This window comes from Oncorhynchus clarkii, chromosome 20 (assembly GCF_045791955.1).
Source record: "Oncorhynchus clarkii lewisi isolate Uvic-CL-2024 chromosome 20, UVic_Ocla_1.0, whole genome shotgun sequence".
Lineage (NCBI taxonomy): Eukaryota > Metazoa > Chordata > Actinopteri > Salmoniformes > Salmonidae > Oncorhynchus > Oncorhynchus clarkii.
Window position 1 is genome coordinate 61,533,658 of NC_092166.1, and position 27,467 is coordinate 61,561,124.

Here is a 27,467-nt window from a genome sequence, read left to right on the forward strand (position 1 = left end):
TGGTAACTTTTTGTTCTTGTGAAAGGAAGGACTACAAATTGCTGCAGCATAGTCTATGCCACAGCAATATAAAGACAGAATGCGTGTCTAATTTACACATCTCCATCTGGTTTTGGGAGGTCGCCTTATTTTTTAAAAATCAATCAAATGTATTTATAACGCCCTTTTTTTACATCAGCAGATGTCACAAAGTGCTAGTGGTAAAGATTTCATTTTTTCCAATTGCAGCTGCAGAGTTTTAAAATAGCCCATCACTCAAATATCACTGGTTGAAAATCAGTGAACGCACGAGCACTCTCTCGCAGCCTCTCTCTCTCACACTTCCATTCAAATTGCATCTAAAATAGATAATCCTGTTAAAGACTGATATACAGTGCCTTGCGAAAGTATCCGGCCCCCTTGAACTTTGCGACCTTTTGCCACATTTCAGACTTCAAACATAAAGATATAAAACTGTATTTTTTGTGAAGAATCAACAACAAGTGGGACACAATCATGAAGTGGAACGACATTTATTGGATATTTCAAACTTTTTTAACAAATCAAAAACTGAAAAATTGGGCGTGCAAAATTATTCAGCCCCCTTAAGTTAATACTTTGTAGCGCCACCTTTTGCTGCGATTACAGCTGTAAGTCGCTTGGGGTATGTCTCTATCAGTTTTGCACATCGAGAGACTGAATTTTTTTTCCCATTCCTCCTTGCAAAACAGCTCGAGCTCAGTGAGGTTGGATGGAGAGCATTTGTGAACAGCAGTTTTCAGTTCTTTCCACAGATTCTCCATTGGATTCAGGTCTGGACTTTGACTTGGCCATTCTAACACCTGGATATGTTTATTTATTTATTTTTTTTGAATTTTACCCCTTTTTCTCCCCAATTTCGTAGTATCCAATTGTTGTAGTAGCTACTATCTTGTCTCATCGCTACAACTCCCGTACGGGCTCGGGAGAGACGAAGGTTGAAAGTCATGCGTCCTCCGATACACAACCAACCAAGCCGCTGCTTCTTTAACACAGCGCACATCCAACCCGGAAGCCAGCCGCACCAATGCGCCGGAGGAAACACCGTGCACCTGGCCACCTTGGCTAGCGTACACTGCGCCCAGCCCGCCACAGGAGTCGCTGGTGCGCGATGAGACAAGGACACCCCTACCGACCAAGCCCTCCCTAACCCGGGCGACGCTAGGCCAATTGTGCGTCGCCCCACGGACCTCCCGGTCGCGGCCGGTTACGACAGAGCCTGGGCGCGAACCCAGGACTCTGATGGCACAGCTGGCGCTGCAGTACAGCGCCCTTAACCACTGCGCCACCCGGGAGGCCTGGATATGTTTATTTTTGAACCATTCCATTGTAGATTTTGCTTTATGTTTTGGATCATTGTCTTGTTGGAAGACAAATCTCCGTCCCAGTCTCAGGTCTTTTGCAGACTCCATCAGGTTTTCTTCCAGAATGGTCCTGTATTTGGCTCCATTCATCTTCCCATAAATTTTAACCATCTTCCCTGTTGTTGCAAGTTGCAAAGTTCAAGGGGGCCGAATACTTTTGCAAGGCACTGTATATATATATATATATATATATATAGCAAGTCTAGCCTACCTCCTTCAGGTAATAAATTCAATGCACTATTAGCCTTATATTTAGCTAATGAATGACAGTTTACGCATAATAAGCTTCTAACTTATTGCTCGTCTCTTGAGCAATACACACGCACCTGGCTTCTCTCCTTTAAAAACGCTCCTTAGCTCTTGGAGTCCCATGCAGGAAAATCTAGACGAGGACAGCTTGCTGGACATCGTTTTTTTTTTATATAGCATTTCTTATTCCAATAGACTATTAGAAAAGGGACACGAGCTCTTGTTTGCTGAATGTTAAATGCAGCAGCCAATATAACTCACGGGTAGTTTGAAAGAAGAGCTAACGTGTGATGGCACTAGGCTATTATATCTAGATCTATGTGTCTATGTTTTTCTGTCGTGCAATAGCCTATTTTTCACATATATAATAGTCTATATATCATATATGTATTGGATAACGGCACAATAATTTGGGCTTTTTCAGGCTTGGGCTCATTAAATGTCTAGTGTAGGGCTCATAATGTATTTAATGTATGGCTCATCAGGCTCAGGTAGCATCAGGCTTGAATTTTCGATCAAAGCTCTAATCTATCTATCTATATGCTTTTGAATGACACTTTGGGTTTTAGCAGGAAATACCAGGTTACCCAGGTGGAAAAGTGATTCATCATTCTAAAATACCAGGAAAATTTTCAACCCTAGTCTGAAATCACAGCTCCCTCTAAACCACAAGAGGCACCGCCCTGCATGATCACCTCTGACTAGGCCTGCCTTAAGCTACTTCTGAATAACAGTAGCTTGAACAGGGGTTTGATATAGCAAGATAAGAATATTTTCTTTGGAAAATTAAAGCAACCGTGCGTTAATATGAACACATTTTTTTGGAAGATGTTCAAAGCTTTTAAAGCAATAAATCAAATCGTATTTGTCACATACACATGGTTAGCAGATGTTAATGCGAGTGTAGCGAAATGCTTGTGCTTCTAGTTCCGACAATGCAGTAATAACCAACGAGTAATCTAACCTAACAATTTCACAACAACTACCTTATACACACACAAGTGTAAAGGGATGAAGAATATGTACATACAAATATATGAATGAGTGATGGTACAGAACGGCATAGGCAAGATGCAGTAGATGGTATCGGTTATATGAGATGAGTATTGTAGGGTATGTGAACATATAAAAGTGGCATTGTTTAAAGTGGTAGTGATACATGTATTACATCAAGATGGCAAGATGGTATAGAGTACAGTATATACATATGAGATGAGTAATGTAGGGTATGGTATGTAAACATTATATGAAGTGGCATTGTTTAAAGTGGCTAGTGATACATTTTTCATCAATGTTCACATTATTAAAGTGGCTGGAGTTGAGTCAGTATGTTGGCAGCAGCCACTCAATGTTAGTGGTTGCTGTTAACAGTCTGATGGCCTTGAGATAGAAGCTGTTTTTCAGTCTCTCGGTCCCTGCTTTGATGCACCTGTACCGACCTCGCCTTCTGGACAATAGCGGGGTGAACAGGCAGTGGCTCGGTGGTTGTTATCCTTGATGATCTTTATGGCCTTCCTGTGACATCGGGTGGTGTAGGTGTCCTGGAGGGCAGGTACCCTCTGGAGAGCCTTACGGTTGTGGGCGGAGCAGCGGTGATACAGCCCGACAGGAGGCTCTCGATTGTGCATCTGTAAAGGTTTGTGAGCGCTTTTGGTGACAAGCCGAATTTCTTCAGCCTCCTGAGGTTGAAGAGGCGCTGCTGCGCCTTCTTCACCACGCTGTCTGTGTGGGTGGACCAATTCAGTTTGTCCATGATGTGTACGCCGAGGAACTTAAAACTTACTACCCTCTCCACTACTGTCCCGTCGATGTGGATAGAGGGGTGCTCCCTCTGCTGTTTCCTGAAGTCCACGATCATCTCCTTTGTTTTGTTAAGTGTGAGGTTATTTTCCTGACATAACACTCCGAGGGCCCTACAGGAGAGGGCTCAGAACGCACCCTTGTGGGGCCCCAGTGTTGAGGATCAGCGGGGTGGAGATGTTGTTACCTACCCTCACCAGGAAGTCCAGTACCCAGTTGCACAGGGCGGGGTCGAGACCCAGGGTTACCTTAGCTTTCTTGGGAACAGGAACAATGGTGGCCCTCTTGAAGCATGTGGGAACAGCAGACTGGGACAAGGATTGATTGAATATGTCCGTAAACACACCCTCCAGCTGGTCTGCGCATGCTCTAATATGGCAACTGCATGGGCTAGTCCAGAGTGTAGTCTATATTCAGCAGATACACACAGAGAAGCTGCAAAAATTGACATTGAAAGGCAGGCAGGCAGACAGTGAGACAAACCGGCATTGAGAAAGGCAGTGAGACATGTGGAGGTCACTGCCAGACTACCAGAGCGGAAGCCGACAGAGCTCAAGGCTCATTCAACAGCCAGACAATTCAACTCCCACCATTAAACAGACAAAGCCCATCTTCATGCTGCTTGCTGGGCTGGCACTGCGTGAGACCTTTAGACCAGAACTCTGTGACATTTCCTCCTAACAGAAGCCGACCCAGTGGAACAGAATGGGCCCAGGGATGGAATGTACAGTGACAGTCTCAGGCCATGATGATGAGTCACAGTTAAGACACTGGACAGTGGCTGTGTTTTTCAAAAAGCTTGTGTCAATTTCCCCATCTGTTTTGTTGGGAGTAATGTGGAGAAGGGGTGGGGTTGTACAGAGCATGTATGACATTCTATTTTGGCATTAGCAGGCTCTAGTATACACAGTAGAGGAAGTGAAGGTATGATGGGTACATACTACTGTTTTATGGCCTAACACTGTAGGGCAGTGTGTATCAGCCAGGGCCACTCCTTGTTCTCTCCTGCCGTCCTGCTGCTTTTGTTACACTCATATCCTGCCTGGCTCTGAGCACGCACACACACACACACGCACACACCTTCCGTCAGCTAATGCTGCACCAACGCCCACCGCTTGTGTACCTGCAAGTGAGTATAAGTTGACCACATGACTCACAGGCCCAACGGGTGTATGACCGTTTCCTGTGGCACATTTATAACCTGAATTACCCCGTCTGAAGACAAACAAAGACGTATTGTACTGCTTAGGGTTGGGCGATATCACGACAGCATCGTCTATCGCCGATGATTGATAGCCATCGTCGATTGTGAACTTGACTGGCGTTTTCGCAGTGCACAGCAGGGACAAGTGACTCTAGACTATTTAAATAAATATGTTATATACAGAACGCAAGAGAATAATGTAGGCCAGACAGAGCGGAGAATTCCACCAAAGCAGAACAAAATGTCCAGTGAGAAAATATTGTTTCCCTCTCTCTGCCAGTTGCATGGGCATTAGGCTATAGCCTAAACCTTTTCATTTGTTTGTAGCTTTTATAAAACAGACAATTCTTAGCTTTCCTTTGTCTAGCGGTTTTAAAAAACGTTGGCAATATTCCCTTCGCTCTCTCTCCATTCGATAGGCTATGAATATGACTTTGGGCTATAGGCTAACGTTACACTTTAAAACATTTTATACATGGCTTTTTCAACAATGAATGTAACAGAGTTCCATTTCAAAACGTTGTTTGAATTGCCCAAAAAAAATTAAGGTAGCCAGAGGACTAATAATGAGAGCGAACAAACAATATCAATAGCCTATAGAAAAATCTAAGTTTAATGAGGTTTAAGCTTATTAAGAAATAAATTATCCATACGGGGTCGGGAAATAAAATTTAAATCACTGCATGAGGTTGAAAATAGGGGTGTGAATGTTAAAACGAAATTGAATCCCTAACTGAAGCAGTATTTTTTTCTCCACAAAATAATGCATTTATCAAGATCATTAAGGGACCTATCCAAGGTAAAACAAATGAAAATGCACATAAGTTGCTGTCCTTTCAGCTGCTTGATGTGATTGTGTGTTAGCTTTAGTTGGCTAGCTAGCAAAGGAGAAGTAACGTTAGCCTAGCTATCCTCTATAACCATCTTATTGACCCGACAAATCAGCTAGCTGTTGCCTATTAATAAAATATTAAATCCTTCTTTTTTAAGTTCTTGTCTTTCGTCATTATTGGGCCTCTGCTAGCTAGCTACATGCCAAAGATTTGTTTAGCAAAGAAACATGGAATGAACAGAATGAACGAGTCAAAACATGAGAATATCATTAACGACCAGCCTATTTGGTTAGCAACTTCAGAACTAACTACTGGCTTTTGCCCAAACTATATAATTTGGTGGAAGGATGAAATAAACAGAATTTACTAATTTAGTTAATAAAAACATGTCGTTAATCATTTTTCTTTAAATATGTTGGCAACCACTTTATAAAAGCAAAAAGCAATATACAACTTAATGTTGGCAAGCATCCACACCAGCAGACCGTTTATCATTCGGCAGTACACCTGTCAATCAACTGATCAACGCATCCTACTGCACACTGTAGGCCTATTAATAAGGTGGTACACCACAGACCACTCAGTGCTTTCAGGGTGAGTTTATTGTCATAGTGACAACTGGTACTCGGGCCGAGCCAAATTCAGCTTATCTGGCCCAATTAACTGTTTCATTTCAGGAGTAGGGCCATTTGGAGGTTATTGGGCTGAAATGCCAATATCAAAACAACAAAAAAACGAAGAATTGTGCTTTCTCACCTCCAAGTCATGGAATTTGCTAGGTCATTAAAAGCAAACAATTGAGACAGTCTCTGCAGTCCTATAGCTATCAGAGGGGGTCCCTAATTTAGAGAATCTAAATGCTTTTACTACAGACTATGGCAGTAGTGCACATTCACTTCCATAGCAGTTGTTCTAGGCTACCAGCATGCAAAATAAACATGCACATCCTCTTACAAAAAAATCACTGCTGTTAAAAAGTAAAACTGCATTACAATGAAATGATTGTTGCTTAATTATAGGGCTACCCCTAGTGGCTACCCTGCCTGCCGTGTTGGACTAGTAACCGGAAGGTTGCAAGTTCAAACCCCCGAGCTGACAAGGTACAAATCTGTCGTTCTGCCCCTGAACAGGCAGTTAACCCACTGTTCCTAGACCATCATTGTAAATAAGAATTTGTTCTTAACTGACTGACTTGCCTAGTTAAATAAAACATTAATGCTAAGTTGCGTGTGGCTGTGTTGGCTTCTAATGACTATATTTTGTTTCTGTGCACTGCACATTGTGTTGCACATTTTATTTTGTTCCAGTGAATGCAATTTTGATGTTCTATTATGACTAACTACATTTGTTTTCAGAATTATTTAAAATATCCGACTACAATCCACCAGGATTTACAAAACCCTTTTTTTTATCCCTATAATTTTTGGCTTGTCACCAAAAACACTAACATTTTTACAGATGCACAATCGAAAGCATCCTGTCGGGCTGTATCACCGCCTGGTACGGCAACTGCTCCGCCCACAACCGTAAGGCTCTCCAGAGGGTAGGGAGGTCTGCACAACGCATCACCGGGGGCAAACTACCTGCCGTCCAGGACACCTACACCACCCGATGTCACAGGAAGGCCAAAAAGATCATCAAGGACAACAACCACTCGAGCCACTGCCAATTCACCCCGCTATCATCCTAAAGGCAAGGTCAGTACTGGTGCATCAAAGCAGGGCCTGAGAGACTGAAAAACAGCTTCTATCTCAAGGCCATCAGACTGTTAAACAGCCACCACTAACATTGAGTGGCTGCTGCCAACATACTGACTCAAATCTCTAGCCACTTAATCATTAAAACTGGATGTAATAAATGTATCACTATTCCCTTTAAACAATGCCACTTTATATAATGTTTACATATACTGTACATATGAGATGAGTACTGTAGGATATCACAAGTGAGTACACCCCTCACAATTTCGTAAATATTTGAGTATATCTTTTCATGTGACAACACTAAAGAAATGACACTTTGCTACAATGTAAAGTAGTGAGTGTACAGCTTGTATAACAGTGTAAATTTGCTGTCCCCTCAAAATAACTCAAAACACAGCCATTAATGTCTAAACCACTGGCAACAAAAGTGAGTACACCCCTAAGTGAAAATGTCCAATTTGCGCCCAATTAGCCATTTCCCCTCCCTGGTGTCATGTAACTCGTTAGTGTTACAAGGTCTCAGGTGTGTTAAATTTGGTGTCATCGCTCTCACACTCCCTCAAACTGACTGGTCACTGGAAGTTCAACATGGCACCTCATAGCAAAGAACTCTGAGGATCTGAAAAAAAAGAATTGTTGCTCTACATAAAGATGGCCTGGGCTATAAGAAGATCGCCAAGACCCTGAAATTGAGCTGCCAATTGGCCAAGACCATACAGCGGTTTAACTGGACAGGTTCCACTGAGAACAGGCCTCGCCATGGTTGACCAAAGAAGTTGAGTGCACGTGCTCAGCATCATATCTAGAGGTTGTCTTTGGGAAATAGACGTATGAGTGCTGCCAGCATTGCTGCAGAGGTTGAAGGGGTGGGGGGTCAGCCTGTCAATGCTCAGACTATACGCCGTACACTGCATCAAATTGGTCTGCATGGCTGTCGTCCCAGAAGGAAGCCTCTTCTAAAGATGATGCACAAGAAAGCCCGCAAACAGTTTGCTGAAGACAAGCAGACTAAGGACATGGACATAAACTTATTTGGTTCAGATGGTATCAAGCGTGTGTGGCAGCAACCAGGTGAGGAGTACAAAGACAAGTGTGTCTTGCCTACAGTCAAGCATGGTGGTGGGAGTGTCATGGTCTGCATGAGTGCTGCCGGCACTGGGGAGCTACAGTTCATTGAGGGAACCATGAATGCCAACATGTACTGTTACATACTGAAGCAGAGCATGATCCCCTCTCTTCGGAGACTGGGCCGCAGGGCAGTATTCCAACATGATAACGACCCCAAACACACCTCCAAGACGACCACTTCCTTGCTAAAGAAGCTGAGGGTAAAGGTGATGGACTGGCCGAGCATGTCTCCAGACCTAAACCCTATTGAGCATCTGTGGGGCATCCTCAAACAGAAGGTGGAGGAGTGCAAGGTCTCTAACATCCACCAGCTCCGCGATGTCGTCATGTAGGAGTGGAAAAGGACTCCAGTGGCAACCTGTGAGGCTCTGGTGAACTCCATGCCCAAGAGGGTAAAGGCAGTGCTGGAAAATGATGGTGGCCACACAAAATATTGACACTTTGGGCACAATTTGGACATTTTCACCTAGGGGTGTACTCACTTTTGTTGCCAGCGGTTTAGACATTAATGGCTGTGTTTTGAGTTATTTTGAGGAGACAGCAAATTTACACTGTTATACAAGCTGTACACTCACTACTTTACATTGTAGCAAAGTGTTATTTCTTCAGTGTTGTCACATGAAAAGATATGCTCAAATAGTTACAAAAATGTGAGGTGTGTACTCACTTTTGTGGTATACAGTATACTGTATATACTGTACTCTATACCATCTACTGCATCTTGCCTATGCCGTTCGGCCATCGCTCATCCATATATTTATATGTACATATTCTTATTAATTCCTTTACACTTGTGTGTATAAGGTAGTTGTTGTGAAATTGTTAGATTACTTGTTAGATATTACTGCATTGTCAGAACTAGAAGCACAAGCATTTCGCTACAATCACATAATCTGCTAACCATGTGTATGTGACGAATATTTAAAAAAATATATATATATTTTTTTAAATCTATCAATAATTAGTACAAAATCATTGTACCTGAATTTGACCCTGAGAATGACAATTATATTATCCCTTAAAGCGTTTAAGCAATTAACATAATGCGTGCAGTACATTTATTTTAATTTCAGTAGCTAAATAAGAAGGTAGGCGTATCAGTTCCAGCTAAAATTTGGATTGGATCCTGCTGGCTCTTGCTCAGTGCGTCAACATTCCATACGGCATGTTTGGAACAAAGCGCCTGGTAGGCCACACAACACCGCCGCTGGGAAACGATAGTTTCTCGAAATGTACACAAAATATGACTGCTAAGTGGTAGTCCCTGTTCTCCTGCATACTTGTTTTGATTTTGCAAGTTAACGTGGTGGTTTGTTGGAGAGAAGAACGTCAAGGAAAGTTTAGCTAGCTAGCTGATTTTAGCTAGCTAATTTTCTGGCTTATCCTCCATCGACAGTTGTCGCTAGCGAACGTTTTGACATTTTGATATATGTTTAGTTAAATGACAGTAAATGTGTGTGTGTGAGCAAAATGATCACAACGTTAGAAAACATTGTCATGCTAACTGAGTGTGGAAGAGATTTGCCAATTACACCCATTTCTAACAATGTTTGTTGCAGGAATGATGTCTCTTTAATGCCTCTTTACACACACATTAATATTTGCAGTTACCTGTGTTGGGGGAACACATATATTTTTAAATGCATCTTTTATTTAACTAGGCAAGTCAGTTAAGAACAAATTCTTATTTACAATGACAGCCAAACCGGACGACGCTGGGCCAATTGTGCGCTGCCCTATGGGACTCCCAATCACGGTCGGTTGTGATACAGCCTGGATTCGAACCAGGGTGTCTGTAGTGATGCCTCTAGCACTGAGATGCAGTGCCTTAGACGGCTGCGCCACTCGGGAGCCCATTATAGAGCGGTGTGTTTATAAAAAGTTGTTGAATATTACAACATGTATTAGGATTAAGCAAAACGTTATCATTTAGAGGTGAGTAAAAAAGTAATTATGCAACTACTGTCTAATTTTAATATCCTTATAAAATGTTTCAGATTGATGACCATTGAATTAATGTCCCACTTCAATATGAAGGGACAGAGGAGCAAACATGCCTTTGTTACCACTGGTGTGTGATCCATTGTAGTTGGTAAGTAAATGTGAGCAGTTTGACATGGTCTATTGACAGACGATGAGACGTTTTATAGATTCTGACTGTTAACGATATTTTACTCTGCGTTACTGTTCTGTCGTGTCCTGCATATTCACATTAGGCCAATCCTTCATTTACTTTTTTTTAATGCTTACATTGAGTGTCATGAAAAGCCAGAAAACGCAAGATGTTGACTTGTTGTGGGCCCTCGGAAAGTCCTAAAATATGCCCCTGACCTCCGTGGTAGCCCCTGACCTCCGTGGTAGAGGATGTAAGGAGCAAGTTGCTCTTTTTTTGAAGACATCTCTACGCTAGTAATACCATGGAAATACTTTGGAAATGTTTTTGGAAATGAGTCCACAAAGTTTCTTCAGGAATGTCATTTTCAAGTTCTTTTAACATCTCAAATTGATACATTTGTAGGTCACTAATTCTCTTCACTGCAAATCTGACCAGTCACACAACTGGTCAGTCAAAATAAAACAATATGCCTTTATGTACTATGTGTCCCAGTGTTGGTGCATGTAATGTCTGTGGGTGAATGAAACAATTACTGTGTGCAAATCTGGGGGGGAAATGGTGATGCAGAATTGTTTAATGCCGTTGCTTTATTTATTGTAAATATGTTGCAGATTTAAACTTTAATTGGTGACAATGGAAACAAATAGAAATGTAATGAACAACGTTTTCAATATCCAATACTTTTTACAGTAGTCAGGTGGTCATTACCAGGTATTTGATTGATTGTCAAATGTTTTATCGTCAGAGGGACAAAAAAAAGAAAAAAAAACCCTCTGAAAGTGATCCAAACTATATCTCTCCTTACCGTTCTCTTTTTGTAGTTATTGTTGTAGTGTGAACGCTAATGTTCACTTGAATTAGCTTTTTTCTTTGTCGTTATAGTTATTGTCCTTGGTATGGACCGCCCTTTAGTCGGGAGTTATTACACGATAATCTTCAGGTTCTCGTGCCTTATTGCAACAGGTCCCGATTATCATCATACATTTTTTTTTTTACAGATAGGCCTACCTAACAGGCTGACTAAACCTCTCACGTCGTGTGCACGAGTGCTGCAAAATCAATTTAGAAATCTGTGTTATTCAATTATTGCGTCTGCGTTGCCAAGGTCTAAAATAGAAATCAGTTATATTTCTGACGCAGATAGCGCTCCAAGTCCTGCCTCTCCCATCTCCTCATTGGTTTATAGAAGCAAGTACCCACGTGACATCTCCTCATTGGTTATACCCACGTGGGTGACTGAAAGACGAACGAGGTCAGTGGCAGTAATGCACCTCATTTATGAAAGTTGCCAATCGCAATATAAAGTCAAGAGAAGAAAAGGCCTGGAAGGAGGAGAGATGACTAGAAACGATTCGGTTGACCGTTTTGTGTGTGGATTAATTGGCGGCGTATAGGACCTTGTGCATTTCAGGTAAAATAACTCAATATATCCCAGGACAAATTAGCTAGCAACAGCAAGCTAGCTAAATAGGACAAATTAGCTAGCAAGTGCAAGCTAACTAGCTAAATTGCCATCAATGTGTAATGCTTCTCGACCTGTCCCCAAATTAATATAATTGGTTCAGAGTTTGTTTTGATATTTTTTTCGTGATCGCATTTGGTGTGGGGGGGACAAAATACATTTATGCACGATGGCACACAGCCGGTGTGGGTTCCGTGTAATGCAACAATAATGTAATGTTAGTAAGAGGGGTATGCGTCTTTCACATGATTTGCAATGGCCATAAAGAGCTCTGCAAGTCATCCTAGTTAACAGCTGGGAAAGAAAGCGCTGATTACAGAAATGTTTGCAGTTGATATGGCCTACTAATTTGCTAAATTAAGGGCTGTAAGCGCCATTTGAGCCACGACTTAAGTCTTTCATCAATATCACTTCAACCATTACTCCAGTTTCAATAGACACAGTTAAGACAAAAAAAAGCTCTGACTCGCTTGACTAAGATAAACATTTCTAGTTGTGGTCAAGCAAACACTCCCTAATTTCTGACCAAAAATGAGTTAGAACTGGGCTTGTAACTAACTGCCAAAGAATATCAACAAATGTACACGTGTCTACAAGTGGCTCTGCTCTGATCTAAAATGCATATCTAGGCTACTCTTCGATCATGGGTGATGGAAGAAAAGCCCCTCGTGCCCTTAAAATAGAACAAGCCTTCTCAGATGCGCTCCTAAGCCTACAACACAATCACCAACTCAGTCGGAGTTAGATTTGGGGGTTTTTGCACTGAAAGGGGCTTTTATGTTGATTCAATCCCAATTTCAAAAGTTGATAGAAAATTGTATCGGGTTTAAAGCCAGGAAAAACGGTGTACATTTTAGAGAAGTTAAATCGCGTGCGTCTCTGAAAAGGCAATTCTGTTTCGGTTGGCCGCAGACCCCAGGTTGAGTACCCCTGGTATGTCAACGCTTTATAGGTACATAATCACGAATGGACATAGGTGGAATTCGCCCAACCCTAGTACTGCTAGCTATCTATAGTAGTTAATCATTATTTAGACCCCTCAAATGCAACTCGAGACCTCGAAGCCAGTTCCACTGCACTTTTTCATTGTTCCCGTCTAACTGGGGATTTAGACTTGGGACACCAGGTGTGTGCAATTAATTATCAGGTAAAACATAAAACCAGCAGGCTCTGGACCTCAGAGTAAGAGTTGAGAACCCCTGATTTAGACCATAGCATTATAAATGTAACAGTCTGAGCATATAACGGCTGATGGCCGCAGTCTAAATATTTCACCCCAAGTTTGTATTGTGTCTGTGTCTTAAACACGTTTGTCTGTTTGTGTACTCACCGACCAACTCATTGGGGTCCTTCCTCTCTGCCTCTGGGATTTCCTGAAAATAGAGAACACAGAGAGAGTAGGGAGGGGTTGAACGTCAGTCAAAGAACCATGCACGGTCCTGGATGTGAGGGTCAACATTGCCCGGCAGCATAACATCACTGTTGATAGAGATCAATTACCCCAATTATACCACTCGTTAACAGTTAACTATTAGAATAGGGTAATAGCAGCGGAATGGTCTGCAATAAGATATTAGTTTGTCAGCCATGGTGATGGGACAGGTCGGCTCAAACTGAATGAGGTTTCCTGATTATTTCAACTGTGCTTTATCTTTTTGGAAAAAATGTATATCAAAAACAGTCGTTTGGCATAAGATTCCCTTCAGGGTATCATGGCAAACATGTGGCTACAGGAGTTTCAGGACATTCTTGTGAAAGCAGGGGCTTGGCAGGAGGTGGGGTGATGTGAGCTGCTTAGAAAATACGGCCTGTCCTCGCCAGAACTGTGGGCATAACACAGGTTCAGCAGAAAGAAACAGTGCTCCTATTCAGTGGCAATGGAACACACACACACTGCCACCCAGTCACCTAGCAACTGCATGGACACATCCAAGAATTGTCTTGCAGAGGGCCAAACTAAGTAGAACAATGGGAGGAGCAAGGAAGGGGAGGAAGGATATAGTGCAGACATGGCTTACCAGAGGGTCTTTTGAACCTCTGAATGAATTTCCATCTCACTGTAATGAATGACAGATTGACTGCATCACGACTCGTCACTGTGAGAGGTATTGATGCGTTTGAACTGTCTGTTCACACAGCTCAGACACCCATACTTATACCACAAGACGTGCCATTAGAGTTCTCTTCAGTCCCAAAGTCCAGAACAGAGGCTCGGAAAACCCCAATACTATACTGAACAAAAATATAAAAACGCAACATGTAAAGTGTGTTGGTCCCATGTTTCATGAGCTGAGATAAAGAAATCCCCAAAGAAATTTACATACGCACAAAAAGCATATTTCTCTTAATTTATTTAATTTTACAGATTTCCTTATATGAACTGTAACTCAGTAAAATCTTTGAAATTGTTGCATGTTGCGTTTATATTTTTGTTCAATACACAGAGCCATGAACACATTTAACTCTTCCACATCAGGTAATTCAAGCTAGCACAGTAAAATCTGAGTAAAGAGAAGAAAAAAAAAACATGGCACACTGTGGACTGTGAAGATGCATCATTTTTGTATATCTTCACAGTCCACCCCACCCTCAGAACATCCTGCAGTTGAAGAAGTGGATGTGAAGGTCCTTGGCTGGCGTGGCTACACGTGGTCTGCGGTTGAGGCCAATTGGACGTACTGCCAAATTCTCTAAAATAAATGTTGGAGGTGGCTTCTGGTAGAGAAATTAACATTAAAATATCTGGAAACAGCTCTGGTGGACATTCCTGCAGTCAGCATGCCAATTGCACGCTCCCTCAAAACTTGATATCTGTGGCATTGTGTTGTGTGACAAAAGGGCACATTTTAGAGTAGCTCTTTATTGTCCCCAGCACAAGGTCCACCTATGTAATGCTGTTTAATCAGCTTCTTGCTATGCCACACCTGATAGGTGGATGGATTATCTTGACAAAGGAGAAACGGGGATGTTAAAAAAATGTGTGCACAACATTTTAGAGAAATAACATTTCTGGGATCTTTTATTTCAGCTCATGAAACATGGGACACTTTACATGTTCCGTTTATATATTTTTGTTCAGTGTAAAACAATACAACAGGGATGTTGTGCATTATAGAAATGTACAATATTACAACACATTCAAAAAATGACGTAGTATGTATTGTAATATAGTACCTTTTATATGGTACATTTGTAATGGTGGAGCATTGCACATTTCTATAATGCCCAACGTCCTGTGACTACTTACACAGTAATGCTACTGACACAGAACATAGGCAGTACACTATAGTACATCGTTTCTCAACTTTTACTGTACCAACGACCAGTGGAACAGAGTCCTAGTCCTTTTTTAACCAGCTCATGACTTAGACAAATACAACATGTAAAAACACCACTGGAGACTCAACACTATAACGGTGCCTCTTGCCTCCCTGTTGTACAGCCTGTCTCTGCAACTCTACTGCTGTCACTCGGTCTTTAAAATGTGCAGTTGTGTCACACAACACAATGCCACAGATGTCTCAAGTTTTGGGGGAGCGTGCAATTAGCATGCTGACTGCAGGAATGTCCACCAGAGCGGTTGCCAGAGAATGTAATGTTAATTTCTTTACTATAAGCAGCCTCTGTCATTTTAGAGAATTTGTCAGTAAGTCCAAACGGCCACACAACCGCAGATCACGTGTATGACATCGTGTGGGTGAGAGGTTTGCTGATGTCAATGTTGTGAACAGAGTGCCCCATGGTGGCGGTGGTGGTATGCAATGGGCAGGCATAAGCTACGGACAACGAACACAATTGCATTTTAATGATGGCAATTTGAATGCACAGAGATACCGTGACGAGATCCTGAGGCCCATTGTCGTGCCATTCATCCGTTGCCATCACCTCATGTTTCAGCATGATGTACAACTCCATGTCACAAGGATCTGAAAATGTCCCAGTTCTTCCATGGCCTGCATACTAACCAGATGTCACCCATTGAGCATGTTTGGGGTGCTCTGTATTGACGTATACAGCAGCTTGTTCCAGTTTCTGCCAATATCCAGCAACGTCACACTGCCATTGAAGAGGAGTGGGACAACATTCCACAGCCTGATCTATGCAAAGGAAATGTGTCGCGACACATGAGGCTAATGATGGTTACACCAGAGACTGACTGGTTATCTGTGACCAATAGATGCATATCTGTATTCCCAGTCATGTGAAATCCATAGATTAGGACTGAATGAATTTCATTCGACTGATTTCCTTACATGAACTATAACTCAGTAAAATATTTGAAATTGATGCACTTCAAATGTATATTGCTGTTCAGTATATTTACACTACCGTTCAAAAGTTTGGGGTCGCTTAGAAATTCTTGTCGAAAGAAAAGCAAATTTTTTTGTCCGTTAAAATAACATCAAATTAGCCTCCCGGATGGCGCAGTGGTTAAGGGCGCTGTACTGCAGCGCCAGCTGTGCCATCAGAGTCCTGGGTTCGCGCCCAGGCTCTGTCGTAACCGGCCGCGACCGGGAGGTCCGTGGGGCGACGCACAATTGGCCTAGCGTCGCCCGGGTTAGGGAGGGCTTGGTCGGTAGGGGTGTCCTTGTCTCATCGCGCACCAGCGACTCCTGTGGCGGGCTGGGCGCAGTGTACGCTAGCCAAGGTGGCCAGGTGCACAGTGTTTCCTCCGGCGCATTGGTGCGGCTGGCTTCCGGGTTGGATGTGCACTGTGTTAAAGAAGCAGGGGCTTGGTTGGTTGTGTATCGGAGGACGCATGACTTTCAACCTTCGTCTCTCCCGAGCCCATACGGGAGTTGTAGCGATGAGACAAGATAGTAGCTACTACAACATTTGGATACTACGAAATTGGGGAGAAAAAGGGGTAAAATTCAAAAAAAAATAATTAATAAATAAATAAAAAATAACATAACATTGATCAGAAATACAGTGTAGAAATTGATAATGTGGTAAATTACTATTGTAGCTGGATATCTACATAGATATCCAGAGGCCCATTATCAGCAACTACCACTCCTGTGTTCCAATGGCACGTTGTGTTAGCTAATCCAAGTTAATCATTTTAAAAGGCTAATTGATTAGGGAAAAAAAAATGCAATTATGTTAGCACAGCTGAAAACTCTGATCAATCTCTGATCAATTTGATGTTATTTTAAATTGACCTTTTTCTTCTTTTCTTTCAAAAACAAGGACATTTCTAAGTGACCCCAAACTTTTGAACGGTAATGTAGGTACACTATTGTTTTGATGTGTTGTCTTGAACATGTTTGGACCCCAGGAAGAGTAGCAGCTGTCTTGGCAGCAGCTAATGGGGTTCCTAATAAAATACTAAAATACTTTCAGCCAGAGAGAGAATTACAGCAACAGAACAGCGTGGCCAAACGGCCATTATTCTGGGTTACTGCGTCTTCACTATGGGCCAAACACAGGTCAAGGGGGTAGAGAGAGGGCAAGAGATACAATCAAACAACCCCCTTCTCTCAACCCTTACCCCACTCTGTCCCTGACACGATCAAGAGCCAAAATGTGATAACCAGGGCACGGACACATTTGGTGACAACCCCTCCGCCTATCGCTTTCTCACTGAAAAAGGGGAGAGGCCGTGTTGGCTCTATGGTTCTTCTCGACTGTGGCATTAGCCCAAGCCCACCCCAAGCCTTTCAAAAGAAAGCAGGCCACAATGAAAGAATCCCAACATCTCCATTACGTTATATAAATGAATCACCTCTATAAATCCATTCCATTATTACTGGTATATGACACAAAATCTATAACTCAGATATGGCATTTTAAGTCTTTCTCTATGAAAAAATGAATTATGAAATCCAATCTAATCAAAGCCATTGCATTTTCAGGCCATAAGTGAAAACAGCAGATTGATAAATCATGCCTGTGTAACCAACCAAGCTATTACTCAATAGTCTGGCTAAGAGTTGGAGACGAGTTTGAAAGAACTGCTACTCGTTTAACTCCCCTAGATTACCAGTAAGCAATGTTGAACTTTCACACGAGAGCTTTCTCCTAGATATCTCGTACAAAAACTAGCCTCGTCTAAACCAACTCTATATGACTAGAAAAAGACATAGGGAAGGGCCTGTTGCACCTCAACGCAGTCGAAACAGAGTTCAGCTCTTAGGACAAAGTGGGGGTCAATGGTGTGGCTGACGAGGCATAAATCATAATAAATAGTGTATAGGGCAGCAGTAGCAAAATATAAACCAAACTCGTGGGAGTATAGTAGTAGTAGCCAGTGAAAACACCCTCCCCTTTTTGGCAGGTTCTGGATCAGTTTACCGCAACTCTACCTCTCTGACAGATACACATGCACACAACATCTCACCAGTCCTCCACCTCTCTACCTGACCCCCCCCCCCCCCCCCCCCCCCCCCCCATGTTGTGGAATGCTATAGTTCTGCAGACATATTGCATTCATGGCCTGATCGTAGAGTTGCTAATTGTCATTGCAACAGGCCCTTCCCACACAGGATACTATGGCATTATGTGGCCCAAGCCCTGTAATGATTGATTGTTTGAGCAGCATCAAGCCCTCCTGACCTGCATCAATCACTGTGGCAGGAACTGGAATATAGTCCATCGAACACACTGTTCCAACTCATACACTGACTGCTGCACTATCAGGGTGGGGCTGGCTAAGGGTACAACCCTGCTCATCTGAACTTCACAATTCAAAAAGGTATGCACCTTTAAATGCCACATCTTGATCAAGCTTGGTCTTATTGGTGCGGATTTAACATGATAACTATAATTCAAAGTTTATATGCAAAGGTTTTTCATCAGTGTGTACAACCAAGCTATACTTAACTTGAAATAATGGATGTTGTTTATTCTGCTCTATACTGGTATCGGTGAATAGAGACAAAACATTATAGCTCAACACTACCACCTAGTGGCACTACCATAATTTGAACAAAATCCTTGCTTTTCTTTGCACCCCCAGAGACAATATTGGTTAGCCCCATGAACCCCCAACAAACATTTCACAAGTCCAAACCATACCAAAATCAGGGGGGGGTTAAAATACCTTATAATCATCTGTGTCTCCACCCTCATCAGACTCTTCCATTTCCTAATGAAGACAAGAATGCAAATGGTTAACAGTGTGACCACACACACTCATACAGGCACCGCTGACAAATACCTCTAGCAGGGTGCTGTGGGAAAGAGACTGACTAAATTAAAAGGATAAAGAGAACTGACCGAGTTACGCGAGCTCTCCCCACTGTCCTCGTCTCCAGATGCCTTGTCGTCGCCATCCTCAATCCGGCTAATGTCGTCCTCTCCATAGGCAGCAGACACCAGACCTACTCCGTGGCCCTCTGCAGAATGACACAGAGCTTGGTTATCAGGTTGGAAACACAGCAGCATTCAGTTGCCGGCTTCCTGACCTAATATCAAGCGGAGATTGGTTAGCCTCTATTCTTTGACATTTTCGTAATGCGTGTGCCTTGTATAACAAGTACCTATAATAAAAACAGTTTTTTAACTTACTTTACTGGTTGGTCATTATGCCAATAGATATTTTAGACAAACATATCTACAGGAAAGTACTATTGATCTGTTTCCTCCCCTGGCAATGCCTGTCTGATTTATATCACCTGACGCATGGGCAAAGCCATGTTAACAGCTGAACGAGCTCAGCAAAGGTTAATCCGGTATCCTTGTGACATCCCTACCCTAACCATACCGTAACTATTTTAAAATGTGAACTTCAAAGTGGGTTAGGGATGTCCCAAGGACCCCCGGATAGCAAATAACATTTTACTTGTCACATACGTCGAATACAACAAGTGTAGACTTTACTGTGAAATGTTTACTTACGAGCCCAACTTACTTTACTTCCCAACAATGCAGTTAAAAAGTAGGAAACATTTGCTGAAAAAAAGAAGAAGCAACTAATAACAAAATAACGAGACTATATAATACAAGGAGTGATGTACTGGGCCATATGCACTACCCTGTCGGTCAGATGCCAAGCAGTTGCCATGCCAAGCAGTTGCCATGCCAAGCAGTTGCCATGCCAAGCAGTTGCCATGCCAAGCAGTTGCCATGCCAAGCAGTTGCCATGCCACAAGCAGTGATGCAGCCAGTCAAGATGCTCTCGATACTGCAGCTGTAGAACTTTGAGGATCTGAGGACCCATGCCAAATATTTTCAGCCTCCTGAGGGGGGAGAGGCATTGTCCTACCCTCTTCACAACTGTGTTGGTGTGTTTGGACCATGTTAGTGATGTGGACACAGGAACTTGAAGCTCTCGACCTGATCCCTACAGCCCTGTGGGGGCGTGCTAAGCCTTCCTTTTCCTGCAGTCCACAATCAGCTCCTTTGTCTTGCTGGCGTTAAGGGAGAGGTTGTTGTCCTGGCACCACACTGCCAGGTCTCAAACCTCCTCCCAATAGGCGGTCTCATTGTCGCCTGTAATCAGGTCTACTTCCGCCGTGTTTTCGCCAAACTTAATGATGGTGTTGCGCAGCTAAACAGTCGTGGGTAAACATGAAGTACAGGAGGGGATTAAGCACGTACACCTGAGGGCAGCGTGGCGGATGTGTTACCTACCCTCACCACCTGGGGGCGGCTCGTCAGGAAGCCCAGGATCCAGTTGCAGAGGGAGGTGTTCAATCCCAGGGTCCTTAGCTGACACAACACGGTGCCCTCAGGTGTACGTGCTTAATCCCCTCCTGTACTTCATGTTTACCCACGACTGCTTAGCTGCGCAACACCATTGATGTTTCCACAACATTATTACAGTCCATGTGTGGTAAATTCAATTGATTGGACATTTGGAACCACCAAGACTGAGCAATCTGGGGAGAAGGGCCTTGGTCAGGGAGGTGACCAAGAACCCGATGGTCACCCTGACAGAGCTCCTCTGAGGAGATGGAAGAACCTACCAGAAGGACAACCATCTCTGCAGCACTCCACCCATTAGGCATTTATGGTAGAGTGGCCAGACAGAAGACACTACTTAGAGTAAGGCTGTAATGTAACAAAAATGTGGAAACAGTTATGGGGTCTAAATACTTTCCAAATGCACTGTACATTAAATGGTTTGTAAGGATGGTAAATATATACTGAACAAAAAGTCGTTTTCCATGTTATTTGATCAAGAAAAATATTACATTTGATGTGGATGTTGTGTCTTTGACCATAACTTTGCACCTTATGATGTAAATGTTTGAGGACAGGTTTTATGTTCGTTCTTTCTGGATTCCATTAAAATGACAATCGCAGAGAATGGGACAAGACAACAACTCTTACAATTCCAACTATTGAATCCTGCAAGACACTGTTCTTCATTATAGAACTATCTTTTTTGCCTAAGTGGAGATGCTGAACTTATTTTTGCCCACACGCACTTTCAGCATTTGTCAATTTCCACTCAAGGATATTCAAAGACTAGTCCCGAAGCCACGACTGCATTGTCTCAGCTGTGTGCTTAGGGTTGTTGTCCTGTTGGAAGGTAAACCTTCTCCCCAGTCTGAGGTCATGAGCACCCCGGAGCAGATTTTCATCAAGTAACTCTTTGTACTTTGCTCAGTTCATCTTTCTCTTAATCCTGACTAGTCTCCCAGTCCCTGCAGCTGAAAACATCCCCACAGCATGATGCTGCCACCACAAAGCTTCACCGTAGAGATGGTTCCAGGTTTCCTCCAGATGTGACGCTTGGCATTCAGGACAAAGAGTTCAATCAGACCAGAGAATCTTGTTTCTCATGGTCAGAGTCTTTGGGTGCGTTTTGCCAAACTTCAAGTGGGCTGTCATGTGCCTTTTAATGAGGAGTGGCTTCTTTCTGGCCACTCTACCACAAAGGCCTAATTGGTGGAGTGCTGCAGAGATGGTTGTCCTTCTGGAAGGTTCTGGAAGTGACCTCCCTGAACAAGTCCTTCTCCCTCGATTGCTCAGTTTGGACAGGCGGCCAGCTCTAGGAAGAGTCTTGGTCGTTCCAAACTTCTTCCATTTACGGATGATGGCGGCCACTGTGTTCTTGGGGACCTTCAATGCTGCAGAAATGTTTTGGTACTTTTCCCCCATATCTGTGCCACAACAAAATATGTGCCTTGACAAAATCCTGAGCTCAAGTTCAAGTCTCATAGCAAAGGGGGTGAATACTTATGCAAATAAGGCATTTTTTTAATACACTGCTAAAAAAAATAAAGGGAACACAAAAATAACACATCCTAGATCTGAATCAATGAAATGTTCTTATTAAATACTTTTTTTATTACATGGTTGAATGTGCTGACAACAAAATCACACAAAAATGATCAATGGAAATCAAATTTATCAACCCATGGAGGTCTGGATTTGGAGTCACACTCAAAATTAAAGTGGAAAACCACACTACAGGCTGATCCAACTTTGATGTCCTTAAAACAAGTCAAAATGAGGCTCAGTAGTGTGTGTGGCCTCCACGTGCCTGTATGACCTCCCTACAACGCCTGGGCATGCTCCTGATGAGGTGGCGGATGGTCTCCTGAGGGATCTCCTCCCAGACCTGGACTAAAGCATCCGCCAACTCCTGGACAGTCTGTGGTGCAACGTGGCGTTGGTGGATGGAGCGAGACATGATGTCCCAGATGTGCTCAATTGGATTCAGGTCTGGGGAACAGGCGGGCCAGTCCATAGCATCAATGCCTTCCTCTTGCAGGAACTGCTGACACACTCCAGCCACATGAGGTCTAGCATTGTCTTGCATTAGGAGGAACCCACGGCCAACCGCACCAGCATATGGTCTCACAAGGGGTCTGAGGATCTCATCTCGGTACCTAATGGCAGTCAGGCTACCTCTGGCGAGCACATGGAGGGTTGTGCGGCCCCCAAAGAAATGCCACCCCACACCATGACTGACCCACCGCCAAACCGGTCATGCTGGAGGATGTTGCAGGCAGCAGAACGTTCTCCACGGCGTCTCCAGACTGTCACATCTGTCACATGTGCTCAGTGTGAACCTGCTTTCATCTGTGAAGAGCACAGGGCGCCAGTGGCGAATTTGCCAATCTTTGTGTTCTCTGGCAAACGCCAAACGTCCTGCACGGTGTTGGGATGTAAGCACAACCCTCACCTGTGGACGTCGGGCCCTCATATCACCCTCATGGAGTCTGTTTCTGACCGTTTGAGCAGACACATGCACATTTGTGGCCTGCTGGAGGTCATTTTGCAGGGCTCTGGCAGTGCTCCTCCTGCTCCTCCTTGCACAAAGGCGGAGGTAGCGGTCCTGCTGCTGGGTTGTTGCCCTCCTACGGCCTCCTCCACGTCTCCTGATGTAAATCAAATCAAATCAAATTTATTTATATAGCCCTTCGTACATCAGCTGATATCTCAAAGTGCTGTACAGAAACCCAGCCTAAAACCCCAAACAGCAAGCAATGCAGGTGTAGAAGCACGGTGGCTAGGAAAAACTCCCTAGAAAGGCCAAAACCTAGGAAGAAACCTAGAGAGGAACCAGGCTATGTGGGGTGGCCAGTCCTCTTCTGGCTGTGCCGGGTGGAGATTATAACAAAACATGGTCAAGATGTTCAAATGTTCATAAATGACCAGCATGGTCGAATTATAATAAGGCAGAATAGTTGAAACTGGAGCAGCAGCACAGTCAGGTGGACTGGGGACAGCAAGGAGTCATCATGTCAGGTATTCCTGGGGCATGGTCCTATGGCTCAGGTCAGTTGAAACTGGAGCAGCAGCACAGCCAGGTGGACTGGGGACATGTACTGGCCTGTCTCCTGGTAGCGCCTCCATAAAGAATAAATGTTTTGTTTTCGAAATGATAGGTCATTAATATGTCAAATCCGGAAACTAAGGCTCGTATTTCTGTGTGTTGATTATATTATAATTAAGTCTATGATTTGATATAGCAGTCTGACTGAGTGGTGGTAGGGAGCAGCAGGCTCGTAAGCATTCATTCAAACAGCACATTCCTGCATCAGTTTATGACTTCAAGCCTATCAACTCCCAAGATTAGGCTGGCAATACTATAGTGCCTATAAGAACATCCAATAGTCAAAGGTATATGAAATACAAATGGTATAGAGAGAAATAGTCCTATAATTCCTATAATAACTACAACCTAAAACTTCTTACCTGGGAATATTGAAGACTCATGTTAAAAAGGAACCACCAGCTTTCATATATTCTCATATTCTCATGTTCTGAGCAAGGAACTTAAACATTAGCTTTCTAACATGACACATATTGCACTTTTACTTTCTTCTCCAACACTTTGTTTTTGCATTATTTAAACCAAATTAAAACATGTTTCATTATTTATTTGAGACAAAATAGATTTTATTTATGTATTATATTGTATTATATTAAGTTAAAATAAAAGGGTTAATTCAGTATTGATGTAATTGTCATTATTACAAACATTAAAATAAATAAATAAATACAAATTAAATAAAAAAAACACCAAAAAAACATCCGATTAATCGGTATCGGCTTTTGTTGGTCCTCCAATTATCGGTGTTGAAAAATCATAATCGGTCGACCTCTACCAGAGGTGACTTATTGCTATTATAAACTGGTTACCAATGTAATTAGAGCAGTAAAAATAACTTGTCATACCCGTGGTATACAGTCTGATATATCACGGCTGTCAGCCAATCAGCATTCAGGGCTCTAACCACCTAGATATATACAGTACCAGTCAAAAGTTGACACACCTACTCATTCAAGGGTTTTTCTTTATTTTTACTATTTTCTACATTTTTAAAAATTTATTTTACCTTTATTTAACTAGGCAAGTCAGTTAAGAACAAATTCTTATTTTCAATGACGGCCTAGGAACAGGGGCTGAACGACAGATTTGTACCTTGTCAGCTCGGGGATTTGAACTTGCAACCTTTGGGTAACTAGTCCAACACTCTAACCACTAGGCTACCCTGCCGCCCCATAATAGTTTAGACATTAAAACTATGAAATAACACATGGAATCATGTAGTATTCACAAGTGTTGAATCAAAAATATATTTTATATTTAAGACTCTTCAAAGTAGCCACCCTTTGCCTTGACAGCCTTGCACACTCTTGGCATTCTCTCAAAAGCTTCACCTGGAATGCTTTTCCAACAGTCTTGAAGGTGTTCCCACAAATCCTGAGCACTTGTTGGCTGCTTTTCCTTCACTCTGCGGTCCAAGTCATCCCAAACTATCTCAATTGAGATGATGTCAGGTGATTGTGGAGGCCAGGTCATCTGATGCAGCACTCCATCACTGTCCTTCTTGGTCAAATAGCCCTTACACAGCCTGGGGTGTGTTGGGTCATTGTCCTGTTGAAAAACAAATGATAGTCCCACAAAGCGCAAACCAGATGGGATGGTGTATTGCTGCAGAAAGCTGTGGTAGCCATGCTGGTTAAGTGTGCCTTGAATTTTAAATAAATCACAGACCGTGTCACCAGCAAAGCACCCCCTCCTCCTCCATGCTTCACGGTGGGAACCACACATGCAGAGATTATCCGTTCACCTGCTCTGCGTCTCACAAAGACATGGCAGTTGGAAACAAAAATCTCAAATTTGGACTCACCAGACCAAAGGACAGTTTTCCACTGGTCTAATGTCCATTGCTCATGTTTCTTGGCCCAAGCAAGTCTCTTCTTATTATTTGTGTATTTTTATTAGTGGTTTCTTTGCAGCAATACGACCATGAAGGCCTGATTCACACAGTCTCCTCTGAACAGTTGATGTTGAGATTTGGGCAACAATCTGAGGTGCAGTTAACTAATGAATGTATCCTCTGCAGCAGAGTTAACTCTGGGTCTTCCTTTCCTGTAGTGGTCCTCATGAGAGCCAGTTTCATCATAGAGATGATGGTTTTTGCGACTGCACTTAAAGAAACTTTCAAAGTACTTGAAATTTTCCAAATTGAATGACCTTCATGGTTGGTAAACAAAATCTGAGTGGCTGGTAGATTTCTTAATCCACCTGCCACAGTGGCTGGTGGACCAAAAACTTAGTTTCAAAGCCCTGTTGGTCAACCATGATTTGCCAGTGCGGTGATAAGATTGTCTGGCTAGCTTACACTGTTTTACAGGAATGATTACATAAATTGTTAAAACGTTACTGCCAATATGCCAACATTCCATTCAAACAATGCAGCCAATGCACAGCCATATACTTGCTGAAATCAGTTGATAAGACTTAGACAAGTTGTAAATGCAACAAGTACTGATATTGTATCTCATAATAACACAGATCTCCAAGAAAACTAACATTTCTACATTCATGGTCTGTTCACATTAGTCGTAATTCAGAAAATGTGTATAAAACCCATACAAAATATTTTAGGTTCACATGCCTTACTTGTATATTTCTGCATAAGTAAAATCAGGAGTATGCCTCTACTGTCATTCATTCCAATTAGACTGGTTTGGATTTCTCCCTGACCAATGACTGCAATTTTACCCAATTCTTGAGCTATTAACGTCTACGTACGACATAGCCCTCTAGTAATTAAATAGGTTCTCTATGGGTACAGCACGTTTCCGTATTTTGTGATCTAGCAACAAGTGTGCAGTTAGAGTTCAGATCATAGAAACATAATTATATGTATATGATTCAGATGCTACCGTAGCCGGTGATGATGTCATCTTGACATGCTCCTCCATCCACACAAAACTAGCTAACTTTAGCCTTACGTTTTATAAAGTATATTCTGTACATGCTCACACAACGCCATTTTCTAGATAACGATGACAAGTCAATGTTTGTTTACCGTGCTGGGGACAACGTTAGTTAGAACAGTAACGTTACAGTTAACACCTCAATATAGTATTTATCTTTAGCTAGCTAACGTTACTGTTACAAGCTAGCCAACAACATTGTTGAACTACACAAAGCGATTTCCGGTTACCCACTTTCGTCTCAGTTACAACAGATTTGGGGCCAAAATTCTAATTTCTATGCCATCAGTATCAGTAGTTAAGCAAAGTATCTACCTGTTTCTTCTACCTCTGGGTCGGAATCTGCCTCTGAATCGTCTCCATAATCCGCCAAAGAGGAGAGAAGTGCACTCTTTTTGCCGCTCGCCATTTCTCCAAAGGTCGCATAACAAAGACGTCACTTTCAGCGTCGTTTTTGAAAAAAAGTTTTGCTTATTCGGGTCTCTGGGAAATGTAGTCAGGGATATTATAAAAGGCGTAGTTACGAATCCCATTATGAAAATCAATGGCGTAATGTACGACGCTCCACCAGGCAGTAGAGCTCTTTTTTAGTTTCTCGGAAACACTGAGTTAAATAGGATAATTTAGAAATGTGGAGCTAATGTTGTAAACCGTGATTAACCACATACTCCAGCGCAGTAGGTGGCGGCATGCACCTTAAACGTTTGTTTGCAGACCACCATTATATCATAGAATAATGTTACATACTCCTCTTGGAGTAGGGAACGCAACACCCTGCTACAACTCAACTCCCTGTGGAGTGAAAAAAAGGTATGTGATTGTAGGTGCGGGTAAGGTAGGAGAGGGGATTTTTAACTTGATCTTCCTTTGGTTCCGTCCAGCCCCTATTCCCCACCTTACCGTGTGAAGGAAGAATAAATTCCCTGTAAACGGTAATATTCTCTGCCTCTGTC

The 27,467-nt window shown here is 42.7% G+C and overlaps 1 protein-coding gene across 4 annotated transcripts in view; it reads right to left on the reverse strand.

The window, feature by feature from the left end:
* LOC139376651 (SAP30-binding protein-like) overlaps positions 1-26,942 on the reverse strand; it is a 38,424-nt gene extending 11,482 nt beyond the window's left edge. For 3 of the 4 annotated variants that reach the window (XM_071119474.1, XM_071119472.1, XM_071119471.1), the window contains exons 1-4: positions 26,830-26,937; positions 19,099-19,217; positions 18,923-18,967; positions 13,208-13,250 (exon numbers count right to left, since the gene is read on the reverse strand). In XM_071119474.1, the coding sequence (XP_070975575.1) occupies positions 13,208-13,250; positions 18,923-18,967; positions 19,099-19,217; positions 26,830-26,923 (301 nt within the window). In that variant the 5' untranslated portion in view covers positions 26,924-26,937. Of the gene's footprint in view, positions 1-13,207; positions 13,251-18,922; positions 18,968-19,098; positions 19,218-26,829 lie in introns of all 4 variants that reach the window. The other variant, XM_071119473.1, reaches the window with a different exon arrangement.
* Between the last annotated feature and the right edge of the window lie 525 nt (positions 26,943-27,467).